Here is a 13,724-nt window from a genome sequence, read left to right on the forward strand (position 1 = left end):
AAAATAGAACAGAAGTTTGAAGAATGTTTCACAATAGTGAAGAGTAAGAAACACACTAGCACATAAGCTATTCTTTTGACTACAGAATCCACAAAGAGGAATCTCAAATTTTCAACAGTAGCTATATGGAGCATAGAATATATTAACTATTTACGGCAGGTGTTATACTACAATATAGTCAGTAGTCAATGTACATCGACATTTTGACCTTGTTTGTAAAACATCAAAAATGTATGTAGCATAGACTATGTTTTTGTTTTATTCTTGTGTGTCTCATTTATAAGAGCAGAGCAGAAATACCCTGATGATGGATGGCCATTTAACAATTCAATTCAATTCAAATTCAATTCAATTCAATTCAATTCAATTCAAAAAACTTTATTTGTCCCCGGGGGGCAATTCAGGGCACACAGAGCAGCAAATAACAACAGTGCAATTATACAAAAACATTTTAACCTAACACAAGAATAAAGTGTAAGAGACGAGTAAGTGTCAGGATGTTAGTGTGTTAGTACAGGTAGAATAAGTGTCAGGATGTTAGTGTGTTAGTACAGGTGGAATAAGTGTCAGGATGTTAGTGTGTTAGTACAGGTAGAATAAGTGTCAGGATGTTAGTGTGTTAGTACAGGTGGAATAAGTGTCAGGATGTTAGTGTGTTAGTACAGGTTAGATACGGAGAACAACGTTGGTGTGAGATGTAGAAAGACATGCGTGTATCAGATGTAAGCAGACATGTGAACGGGTGTATATGATGTAAACAATGTAAACATGCAGTAGACTGTTAAAACAGGTATGAACAAAACTGTAGTGCAGAAAAGATATAAGTGGACAGTGATCGGATTCAGATGAGGTCAGACGTGATACATGTGTGTAATGAGCAGACGTAAACAGAACTATAGTGCAGTAATAGTGTAAACATATAGTCAAGGCTATTATTTAAAAACATAAAATGATATCAGTAGAGAGGCTTATATGAGCATAATGTCTTAAAATTCATCAGTTTTGGAGAGCGCATAAAACAACATAGTATATCCTCTGGCTTGGCGGGTGTTTTGTGTAGAAATTGTATAGAAAATATAAAAACATAAATATAATGTAACAATTGTCTTGGTGATCAATATAAACATTTATTTTATTACATGTTCCAGAGTTATACACACTGACAAAAATGCATTTATAAATGTAGAAATAACAATAACATAAATTAAAATGTAAAAAAGAAATGAAGAATTACAAAGATGTATGGGGTCTGTTCATTTGAAATGCCTAAATATTCTAATAGTCTTTTTTTTTCAATGAAAATCTTACTTCACATATAAACTCAATCGTACCCGTGGGAATAGCCTTTGAAAATATTCTAATAGTCTTTACAAAAAGAAAAAAAAAAATCAACGGAGAGGTCATGGATGAGGCGGAGAGCGAGAGGAGAGAGGGGGAAGGATTTCCGGTGTCTCCAACCAATGAGGTGATTCCACATGCGGACACCAAACGCCGCATTCGACGCAAACGCGAGAGCTGCAGCGGACAAACGCGATTGGAGCCGACGAGGACGCTGTTGATTCCGCAACACAGGCAGGCAGAGCGAAAGGAGTCGACCTGCAACACAGCCACATGTCTAAAGCCATATATTTGGACAGAATTATTTTCGGAATTCGCTGTTTCAACAGAAGAGGAAGAAATTAGAACATCCGACTGCGATATTGATATGAATTATCGTTTCAAGGTCTCACAGGAAACCTAGCGGAGTAACAGCCGGCGAATTCAAGAGGAGCCCAACAGTTAACGTTCGCTAGCGTTAGCCTGTTAGCTGTCCGTTAGCTCAGGAGCCGCTATTTAGTCCACTCGTCAGGCACCTGCACGCCGCGCTGCTCCGTGTTATATAGCTAATTAATCGACAATAGTCAAAGCCGTGGGGTACCGCTTTAATATTGTCACGGCAATTTAGTTATAAATCCCCCAAACCAAAGGAGGAGGAGAACCGTAACAGGTTAAGGCTGGGACCAAGCAGGGCGAAATAAGCGGTCGTCCTCAAGTGGCCGTTCACACCATGGACAACGCACACACAAAGACGGTTGAAGAAGTTTACAGCTTTTTTAACGTGAATGAAAGCACTGGTCTGAGTTTAGACCAGGCGAAGAAACAACGGGAACGATATGGACCAAACGGTAAGGAGCCGGTTAACTCCAGTTTGTTTAAAAAACAAGTAACGTTAGCTAACCGCCCCGGTGTCATTTATGTGTCGCCCTGGTGGCTCCAACGGGCGACAAGCCAAACACAAAAGAAACGGTTTCTGACGTCACGTACTGTATGTTGAAATACTAGCATCATCAGTTAGGTGACTCACTCAGAAACAACACGTTGTCCTCCATTATTATATGTATCCGAGTAATATTGTATCAGTATTGCTACGGCAATGGGCTGTTGTCGCATATCTAGTGTAAACTTTAAATAACTGCTTGTCAATCTTCTCTTTTTCCTGCGGTCTGAATGGGATGATCTGCAGAATTGCCAGCCGAGGAGGGTGAGTGGCCAAATGTGTATTAAAGTTAACATAGGTTTAGAATCTCTCAGGTTTTCAATGTAAGTGAAACATTAACATTTAAGTTTTTTTCTAATTCATCTTTTTTCTAGGTAAATCCCTTTGGGAACTAGTGGTTGAACAGTTTGAAGATTTGCTTGTGAGGATCCTTTTACTTGCTGCCTGCATATCTTTTGTAAGTATAACACACAGTGCGTTAGCTGTACAGGTGGTTTGTGCAGTGTTCATTTCAACAATTAGGAGCAGATAGATCTTTCTTAGTAAAAACAGATCCAATAAGTCTTATCTGACTTGTGCACAGCACAGCCAGGTGCTATGCTTTCTTAAATATGTTCTCAAGATTAGTCGTTATGAGTGTATAGACCTTTCCTGATTGATTTAGTGCAGTTCCAAGTTTAGCAAGGATGCTGTTCAAAGTGGATAAGAACGGTGCCCAGAATCTGTCTGGTGACACAACCCAGATGACCATTTTTTTCTCTACAATTCTGTCTTAAGGTACTGAATGTCAGCTATGCCTTTGCTCTAAAAAGTAAATCATAAATCCATGCGGTCTATTTGAGCCTCATGTTTCACACTGATTTTGTTAAATCAATAGACAAGAACTGCTTAGTTAAAACAGAATGCTGAAGGTTCTTACTCTGGGAACAAATGGCTTTCTCCAGTAGTGTAGGGGTAGTTGATAAGGTGGGTGTACTATTAGGTAGATGGGTAGGTTACGGAGGAGGAAGTGGCTATACACTCCTTTATTATCCGATGGCTTTTTTGGCTGATAGGTGGGTATACTGTGAACCATCAGCAAAAGAGATGGCTATACTCGCATATACCTTCCGCTACACCACTAGCTTTGTCACTTTATCGTGTGGTATATTGTTGGAATGAGCAGCATGCTTGTGTTGATCTGTTAAAGAGTAAAATCATCAGTCCTTTGCCTCTCTCATGATTTAATTTACTGGTGTTAACATGCCACCACACTCACATCACGTCATCTCTATTTCAAGTCTCAACTTCACTTGAATGTTCAGTTTTTAAGTTGTTATTACAAATATACCTTGATGGATAAATTAACAGGCATAACTTGTGATGCTTGTGTTGTTGTCACCGGTGAGTGGCGATAGGATTTATGTGTAACAGTGTTAACTATCCAGTGGTTCTGTTTTTGTTAGGATTGGCTGTTGGCCTACTGGCTGAGAATATCATCAGTCACCAAGCCGTGGTGATGACAGCCAGCTATGGTTACAAAGCTTTTAAATCACTAGCTGTAGTACGCAGCTCACTCTCAATCACACAAGCACATGCAGACACGTTGGCATTTATTTCGGCATGACAACATTGTGACTATGAAGTTATATACAAACATTTGTTGGACACATTTATTTTGATAGACACTTGGAATTGAATTTGACGTTTATTTGGCCATGCTTAAATAGGTTGGAGGAGAAAATAGGGGGCCGTTGGCATTTCACTTGACACACTTCACTCCTGGCACAGATTCTAAAAGAGGAGAAAGTGGTTACTACGCTCTGTTTCTCTCTCATGACTTTGTAACACACTTGGCCCAGTTTCTGCAATACTGGCAGAAACTGGCTTGGTATTTATTATAAACTATTAAATGATTGTTGGATACTTATTATTGTGCCAAATATGTAAAAGTCAAATTGGGCTTCTGGCATAATCTCAACTACTAGGAAGGTGCGTGGAAAAGACACTGTGAGGAAATCCCAAAACGAACCTCATAATTATTATAAGGCTAGTGTGGTTACCCCACTAGCTGGGAGTATTTGTTTCTGGTTGTTCTTCGGGGGTGCAGCTAATCTTATTCTGTCAGGTCTTCAATGATCTCAGTATCTCACACGTCAGTATTAAATGTTTATTGTAATGTATTTAATTACTGTTAATTTCCCTTTTTTCTGTTTCGTTTGTAGGTGCTGGCCTGGTTTGAAGAGGGAGAAGAAACCGTTACAGCCTTTGTGGAGCCTTTTGTTATCCTTCTTATTCTCATAGCAAATGCCATTGTAGGAGTCTGGCAGGTAAGAACATTACATCCTAAAATCTAAGTATAGGTTTTTTTTTAAAACTTGTCCGTTTGAGCCAAATTTTAATGTTATGAATACTAAGTATTTGCTCAGGAGGGGGTGATGGCAGATGGGGTGTCAGTTTAATGCAGAAAAGATGAGGAGCAGTGGAATTTTGCTACATGATACTGTCCTGCCAGTTGTTCCTCATAGCAAATGTATTATGTTATGGTAATCTCTCACAGTATCACAGATTAGAGAGTTTTTCTTCCACTTTGATAGTTATCACCAAATATGTGTTGGGAATGTACAAAATGAATATGAGTCTTACTGAAGGAGGAAACTAACATCATAGAATAAAATATGGAATGGTAAAAGCTTAACATTAAAACAAATTCAGGATAGAACTTTTAAATATAACATTTTCAAATAAGGCCAAGGGTGCACACATCATATTGGACCCTCAGTGTAAAACCCACCAATCTCATACTCATGTCTCAGTCACACTGGAAACCTGGCTTGCTCTACCTCCTCTTCCTTTGGTATATTCTGGTCCTCATTTATTAACCTATCCTTTCAGGGAAACTGTCGCTCTTTGACTGAGCACGGTAACATGTAGTCTTGAAGACTAAAACAAGACTACAAATGCAATTGTTTAAATGCTGCTTATAAAGAGTTATTTTTATGCCTCTATGTTTTTGTGCCTGCAGGGTCTTGGCTTTCCTCCAGAATTTATAGTGTCAGTTCCTTTGAGAAGCAGTATTGATTTGTCAACATACACCTTAATTATAGACAGGAAGCAAAGGCAGCTGCAATCATGGATGGAGGCACTCATCTGGACACACAGAAAACTAATTATACTTTTTTTTCACTGACACCTTTTAGAGCAAATTCAGGATTGCCCGGAATGTGGCATGTGACCCTGGAGTCAGTTATGACGGATACATACACTGACCAATTTAACTTGACTTTGCATATAAAGGATTAATGCATCCCAAAAATCAGTTTAGGGTAGATTTTAATTGACATGATCGACGATAAGACATTAAGTAGCACATCTGTCAAGCTAATTCATCAAATTACTAAGTAGCAGTTTATATCAGTTACCTGAACTTTTATCGCCTAGCCTACTTAGATGTTTTCTGTTGTTTGATGTAACCCTTTTTGTCTCTGATGTTGGGCTTAAAGTTGATTGTAAGAGTAACTGAACAGGCAATAATTGAAATCTACATCCCTTAGATGTTTCACTGGACTTGTTTGTTTCACACACAAGTTAGCTAGTTAGCTAGATTTCTGTGGAACAAGGAGGTGAACCCTTGAATCACTGGAAAATATCTCCAGGTAACTTGTATCCTTAGGTCAGAGTGGAATGTCAGTGGCTGTAGGTCTTGAGTAATTTTCTTATTCTTGTCTTAGATGAAATGTGTGTTCTACTGGTGCAAATGTCTCCTGGGATAAATGTCTAATAAACTCAACTGAAGATTAATTCCCACAATTTTGAATCGCATCACACTAAGGCAAAGAAATCACCTGGCAGGTTGGGTGGGTCTCTGCTGGATTGTCTTGTTGATGAAATGCTTGATTGAAGGTCCTGCTGTGGCTTGTGTAAATGGAGAGTTGTCATAATACGTGGCTGGTTGTTTGACTTTGTTTATGTAAACAGCGTCTGTGAATTATGCAGAGGTGGAGAAGGATGTATGCTGTTGTCGTCATTGATATATTCCTTCCTGTTTAGAACTTTTTTAGTTTTCCTCTGAATTCAAAGCAGTTGATGTTTTGTATGTTTTTTGTAGCTTTTACGTGCAGCCATTTTAACGACTCAGTCCCTGTTGCTATACCTTTACAAAATACCATAATATCCTGGGGTTGTGTCCTCCGTCTTGTCATGTCTCGTTGAGTGCTGCCTGCCAGCCAGACTTGGAGTTGCCACTAAAACTGTCCAGTCTGAGAGCAATCTGTCAGATAAGTTAAAGGCAGCACTAACAGAAAAGTGCAAGTGAAGGATGATCAGGATTGGAACATTTGAGGAATCTGATGTAAGAATGTGATTGTAAGGTTAAAGTCTGAAAGTGTAAACGGCACCTTTCATATTAAAATATATGCACCTATAGAAAATCCCCAATATTAGGGTAACTGTAAGGTGTATTGTTGGAAAAGAAAACACCATGTGTCAAAAGCACCCCCCCCCCCCCCCCCCCCCCCAGCCTTTTACATGTCCCCAGTGTTTACATAATTCTGCTCCGCTGCCTATCCTAGACCGCTTGTCCTGTGCACTTACTGGTAGTTTATTTTTAATTTGGCCCTGTGCTTATGTAAGGGTTAGACACCAATCAGTCCTTTTTTGAATAATGGCGCTCCAACTGAAGCTGCATATTTGAGACATTGCTTTGTGTCTACCTTGTAGTTTCCTCCAGTCCCTGTGAAATGCTCTGTGTTTGTGTGAAATGTACTTGTTTTTTAACTTTTCTTTCTATTTCTATTTCCACTGTTCAGGAGCGAAATGCAGAAAATGCCATTGAAGCACTTAAGGAGTATGAGCCAGAGATGGGCAAGGTGTACCGCCAGGACAGGAAGAGTGTCCAGAGAATCAAGGCCAGGGACATTGTGCCCGGGGACATTGTGGAAGTAGCAGGTAAGGTTAAAAGTACTCGGCATTGTTTATGCCCAACGCTGTGTCTAAAGCACAGGTGTGCAGGGTTTTTTATTTCATAAAAGAACAGGTTCAGATATAGATCGGCAGAACAGGTATGCCTATACAAACATTATCGTGCCGTTTAAATGAGGGACCTCAGGGGCTGTCTAAAAGGATCTTGGAAAGAGACCCACTACACTGGGATAGGAAGGGGCATCTTATTGAAGGATGTTGAAGAACATGAGTGTTCGCTTTGTCAAAGCCAAAAAAGGACTCATGGAGGGAGTGGGGACTGGGTGGAAACAAAGCGGTCCTGTGCACAGTAAAGACATTCTCCGTTTCGAAATACAGATAATCCGCGTGTTGGCTGAAGCGTTACGCATGGTATCATCTCAATCACAGCAAAAATAAATGTGTGTGATTTATTCACGTTTGCTCCCTGTGGGTTTTTTCTAACAGAAATGTCACAATTTTCTGTCAGTTTTAAATTCTTCTCAGTTAATGTTTCTTTGCAGCAAAAAATTGTTTGTTGTCAAGTCACTGACGGGCATATCTGCTTGGTACAGATGTTGTACATCAAAAAAAATAAAGTAGTGATGAAATTATAGCTATAATTCAATACACAAATACTATTAGAAACTGTAAGAGATGTGCAAATATTGGTCATCAGTTCTCTAAACATAATAATTGTTATGACGTATGCTTCACAGTTTTAAACACACACAGCTGATCCCTCATCCTGTTCATCCCCCTTGACAATTTTCTAATAATGGAAGTACAGAGAAAGTAAAGCAGTTATGCAATACAAGAGCAGAGCAATCTGTTCCTTAACATCTTCTTTTCTTGGCTAACCTCAACTTGAACAAGGCCACATATGTTTATTCCTTTTACGTCACTGCTTCTCATTTTTCTTTTTTCTATGTTTTTTTTTATAAACAGTCTTTCTGAGTGGGCGTCTTTTTGTCTTGTATTTATCTTCTTTTCTACCTGTGGTTGTTTTTTCTTTTATCACGTTTCTGTTAATTATGTAGCCTCCCCCCCTTTTTAAGAAGGTAAGTGGACTTACAGAAAGGATTGTTTTACTGTCCGTTCATAAAATTGTCAAAAGCTAAAAGAAAGGATTGTAGATTTATTTGGTTTTACTTCAGCTCTTTTAAAAAATGAAGACCTGAGGCATCAGTTGGGTCATAATCATAATCTGCATTCATACAATGAATGATACATTTACTCTTAAAGAAATTCTTAAACTGATTATCAAAGTAATCGCCGATTATTTTAATGGCTGACAATGTTTCGACTAGATCATCATTGCAGCTCTACTGACATGTAATGACCCAGATAAGGCTTAGATTTTAATGCCGCAGCTTTACAATCTTGGTGATCGTGTGGTCACAAACCTCATCTTGTTCCTATATGCCATGTGATTAACTGTCTGCGCCAGCAAGCTGTTTTAATAAATACAGTTCTAAATCCAATACATGGGCCTGAGATCCCAAGTATTGGGAATGGAGTTAATCAACATGTTTGAGTTGCACAGTGTCTGCAGAAACAACCATAGTTAATTTAGCCAGAGTGCGCCTTTGTGCATGTGGTTGTGTTGTAGCCCATTGTCTCCCATTCAGTTGCAGCATGATGGTTGATGATTTATGAGTGTAATGTCAGGCTGCAAAGTGTCTTGTCAGACCAGGCATAATGTTTATATCCTTAGAGTACTTTTAGCTGCGCTGATTTTGCCGTCACAAGCTCAGAGGCTCTGTCAGAGCGATTGTTGCTAAGTGGTTAGTGGAACTCTGTGTGCTGCGTGTGTCAATTACTTTGGTTATGTGTCTTACTCTGTGTTAATGTGCAGTCCTTTTTGGATACACGTCCTGTGTTAATTTTGAGAGTCATTTTAAATTTAGTCAGTCATAAAATTGCACGTGATGTGCCTTACGTTCTAAAACCATCTGCCGGAGACTTGATGAGCTGAGTCGCAGGTAACACCATCAGCCAGTTTGAGTGGAGATGAGACAGGCCAGTTCACACCACTGCAGTGTTTACCTGCAATGATTTAAAAACGGCCTGGTCTCTTTGACCAATCTCCTCTTTTTCTCATGAAAAACATGTTTGTTTTTGTTAAAATAATGATGAATGAGAAATAAAAAAAAAAAAAAAGAAATACATCATTTTTGGTAGCATTGAGGGTTAAATTAAGTAGCTGGCCATGCAGGACCGGGATAAGTAGTATGACCCTAATGTACCAACCTCCATGTGCTCTGAAGTTGCTTGCTTCCTCCTCTGTTTCCAGGGAGGGCTTTTAGTTTTCCTCGTCATCTTCAATTGTGCTGTCAGTTTCTGGGTTCTCTAAAAACCCTCAGTGAGTCTACTAGTGTTTGTTACTGCCAGCACTCCGAGGCAACAGTGACAGTTCTTGGCTTCTTTGCTCTCTTTTATGTTGCTTTTTTTAACCTTGTTATTCCTCCTTGGACAAGAGGTTCTTAGTCTGTTGCCAAAGTGATGGCCTTGACCATTGTAGCAGCAACATCATCCTGTGCAATGAAATAAAAATGTGACTTTCTTTATCTACTCCTGATTAATTATTTCTGGCTGTATATAACTCGGATGTGTATTATATGAGACTGATCACCTCGGCTCTCCTCGGCTTTATCTCAACTAGCTTTACACGCAGTGTTTACCATTAATGTTGTTCTACCACGACAAGACAGAATCTAATGTTTAGAAAGGGTACAGATAATTTAATAAATAATTTGTGCTCCTGATGGCCACCAGACCAGAATTCCTCGTGTTTATTAGTGTCAGTCTGTTTATTGTCATCACCCAAACAATTTGTCCCGCTCCGTCCTCTGGTGTCTAGTCCACTTGTCCACGCTCTTTGCTTGTTCTTTTTTGCCAATAATTGCTTCATTGTTGGAACACACAGAATTTATATGGAATACGCAGTGTTGTGTATTTGTATGTTAATGTTTGATCCCAATTTTTCCATTCATATAAGGAGTGGAAGAGGCCCATGAGGGTTGGAAGACCCCCTGAAAGGTCCCAGAAGGCTGCAGACTACGTGCTAGCTCATCAGAGAGCCCCAGTCACTGCAAGAGAAAATATACAACCCCCTTAAGACATTTAAAGTTTCACTGGACCCCCCATGATAATTGTTTGGTACTGTGCAATCTGCACTGTAACTCAAATTAGGGTTAGGCGATATGTTCAAAGTTTGCCAACCGGGCACCGTCATCCCAGCAACCGGCAATTGCCAATATATTTGCCCAGGTGTGCGTGAGGCGGCTGCACCCGCTGAATGATTTTCTTATATTCATTGAAAAAGTCAAGGCTTATAATATCTGTCACGTGTCAACCGTGGTCGAATTCCCTACTGCATAAGTGCCCTGGCCATCAGTCGGTCGTCAGTCAAAGTCGGATCGACAGTGAGCAGCCATCGCCCTATTTTTTTGTGGTTTCTCCCACACCATTCACACTAGTCGGCCCTTGTCAGCAGCTATTCAGCTCATTCAGCATGAATTGCGGGGGAGCTCATCAGTAAGAGAAATCACTCTAATTAGCAGTTCAGCTTAAGCGAATCAGTGCACAAGAGCAGAAACATAAGTGAGGAAAGTAAACAAACGGCTCACGTCGAGAGTCTGTGGTCTCAAAAATCAGTTCTACCAGGTAAGATTTTTTTCTTTTTGCTACTGACCTCTTTAGCAGGAACGGTTCATAAGTTTGTGTTATCATTTGCTAGTTCACATCAAATATAATTTTTCAACATCAGGTTGTGTTGTTGATGTGCTTGCTAGTTGGCGCCTTGAGCTGTTCTGCAGGGTTTCGATTTTCGAAGGACAAATACAGACTACCGGTACCTGCTGGATGAAAAGTAGTTTTTTTCTCGCGCAGAACACAGTTCTGCTAGCTGGCCCGTGTGAACACGTCCGTGCGTGTGTGACTTTTTGAGTGAAACACGAGTGACGTAAGGCGGCTCACGTCACCACTAGTCATATGATGTTGGGTTAGTGTGAGCAAACAGACCCTGGATAGGGTATGAAAACTGCTGGGGTCTGTATAAGCTGGTGGGGTGTTGTCACTTTAAGTGTTTGCAGACTTGACATTTGTCCCTTACTCTAGGGAACGGATAAAATCCTTTGTTCACATGGGAGGAAGAAAGGACCACCCTATCCCGGAGGCTGTCCACTCTTTCCCAGAAAAATAAGAGCAAAAAAAGAGCTTGTGATGTAAGATGAAAGGAAAGTTAATGTTGTCAATTGAATTGGGCCAGCTGCTAGTTTTGGGGCATTGCAGCATATTTCTGTAGATAATTTCAAAAAAGAGATTAATGATAATTGACCAACGAATGATATACTCTTTGAAATATAACAGAGCGATTATTTCCAGAAGAAACAGATTTGTCATGACGATGAACACAATATACCTAATATTATTTATATAATGGTATGTTTGTTATTAATAACGGTGGTTTAATTTAAACGGTTGTAATAATGAGTAGGTCTTCTGCCAAACTATTCTTATTGCCTGTGAAACTAGGTTATTCTACTTGCTGTGACCTTATTTCCAGTAATAAGTGATAATTAGGGGTTAGGAGTTTCACTATTACTTTGACATAGGAGGTTTACTAATTAGTAACTTTTTGTAGGAACCTTCCCAGGTCTTAAATATTTCTAGCGACTGCAATTGTCTTTGTGTCCTGCATGTTATGCATGTTCATCTTCTTCTCTATCTCCTGTCTTTTACGGGGGATGTAGAAGGCATGCAGGTGATGATGAAGTGGCTTTGACAGCCTCTGGTCAAGTGGAGGACCAAATTTGGTAGTGCAGCTGGCAGTCCAGGAGCATTATCACTCACTATGAACTCAGCATTACAGCATCACAGTACATTTTCAGTAGTAATGTGAATTTTGTTGGTTTAATGTACACATGATGCAAAGCATGCAGTGATGTGTTCGTTACTTGTTTTTTGAGTAGAATTTTGTCGTTTCAATCTCTAACTGCTTAAATAGGTCCAGATCTCATGAGAATGGTGGGAATGAATGAACAGTTTGTGTAAAAGGACATCATTCCTATTTGAACTCATACGATGCAGAATGGGTTCTTCTTGCTTAAAACAGAACTTTTGCACTTTACCCACTTTTGGACGTGTGTTTTGAAGGACTCATCTAATCCCCCCCCCCCCCCCCCACACACACACACACACACACACACACACACACACACACACACACACACACACACACACACACACACACATACACACACACACACACACCCTCTCTTCCTCTGTACTCAGAAGGACACTGCAGAGGCCCAAGGGTTGGTTTACTCGTCTGTCACCACTCTCCACAGAAGGATCTGTTAAGAGCCTCTGGACCTTTGTTTTATATTGCTTTTACCTCTACCCTTTCAAGCTGTGTGTTGTCTTACTGGAAGCCGAAAGTAATATCTAATTTTGGTGCAACAGTGGCATTTTCATCATGCTTTAGAATTTCATTAAAACTCCAGCCTTAGCCATCAATGTTGACCCTCGGCTGGTCCACTCCTTTTAAAAACATCTTCTCAGGTTATATTTTTTGATTCTTCATCATAGATATGACCTTTAAAGAGGTTATATATTGCTTGTTTTTATTTCCACTTCTATCCCATAGAAGCGCTTTGTAATGGAGGAGATAAATATTACCTGAAAGCAGATGTGCATCTGAATGACAAACTCTTTCTTCAATAAAACCACAATGCTGAAATGTTCATTATCAAAACTTAGTATCTACACAGATCGGCCCAATCTGCATGTGCAATCATACAGAGGAGTTAGACTGTTTGATACCCTTTTAAGCTAAGCTAATAAATGTCAGTGGCTTTGATGGTACTTATCCGCTTTCTGCAGAGGAAACACTTTGGAATTTGGTGTATATTTACATTTGACATTTGTTTTACTGGGGATTGCTAAAGCCATGTGTTAGTGGAAAGACTGAGCAGCAATCTATTTGGGTCCTCTGCAGGAGATGAGTGGAACATAATCATTTTTAAATGCATGACTTTCCCCTCAACATCTTTCCAACAAATAACTTCAGTTTGATTATTTATCACTTCCCAGGAGTATGAGTTAGGATAACAACACAGCATTTTGTTTTCAAGACTTTAATGTCTGCATTTGATGATTTGTTTGTTTTGCTTCTCTTAAGTATTTTCTCTTTTCATGATAACATGCTCTAATTTTAGAAGTGTCTTTTTACATGATTGGTTACAGCATTTGATCCAGCCTGAACACAACTTATCTGTTTTTATCGCTTGTGTTGTACCCATCCACCTTTTAGCCATGTACAGATGCTTTTAAATCTTTAAGAGGTACTTAAGTGTCTCTTGTGCTTTTGTTGTCTGTCCACAGTTGGTGATAAAGTTCCTGCAGACATCAGGCTGACTTCTATCAAGTCAACAACGCTGAGGGTAGACCAATCAATTCTTACAGGTAAAACCATTTTTTAATTATTTTTCCTCTTGTCTGTGTGAGCTCCTATTTGTTTATGTTTGTGTTTATGTACAGTATG

At 39.5% G+C, this 13,724-nt stretch overlaps 1 protein-coding gene across 1 annotated transcript in view; it reads left to right on the forward strand.

The window, feature by feature from the left end:
• The first annotated feature begins 1,553 nt into the window (after window positions 1-1,553).
• atp2a2b (ATPase sarcoplasmic/endoplasmic reticulum Ca2+ transporting 2b) overlaps window positions 1,554-13,724 on the forward strand; it is a 28,154-nt gene continuing 15,983 nt past the window's right edge. The window contains exons 1-6 of the mRNA XM_083929948.1: window positions 1,554-2,165; window positions 2,504-2,521; window positions 2,632-2,714; window positions 4,462-4,566; window positions 7,045-7,183; window positions 13,565-13,645. Of these exons, the coding sequence (XP_083786074.1) occupies window positions 2,048-2,165; window positions 2,504-2,521; window positions 2,632-2,714; window positions 4,462-4,566; window positions 7,045-7,183; window positions 13,565-13,645 (544 nt within the window). The 5' untranslated portion in view covers window positions 1,554-2,047. The remainder of the gene's footprint in view (window positions 2,166-2,503; window positions 2,522-2,631; window positions 2,715-4,461; window positions 4,567-7,044; window positions 7,184-13,564; window positions 13,646-13,724) is intronic.

Source organism: Echiichthys vipera, assembly GCF_963691815.1.
Source record: "Echiichthys vipera genome assembly, chromosome: 16".
In the NCBI taxonomy this organism is placed as follows: domain Eukaryota; kingdom Metazoa; phylum Chordata; class Actinopteri; order Perciformes; family Trachinidae; genus Echiichthys; species Echiichthys vipera.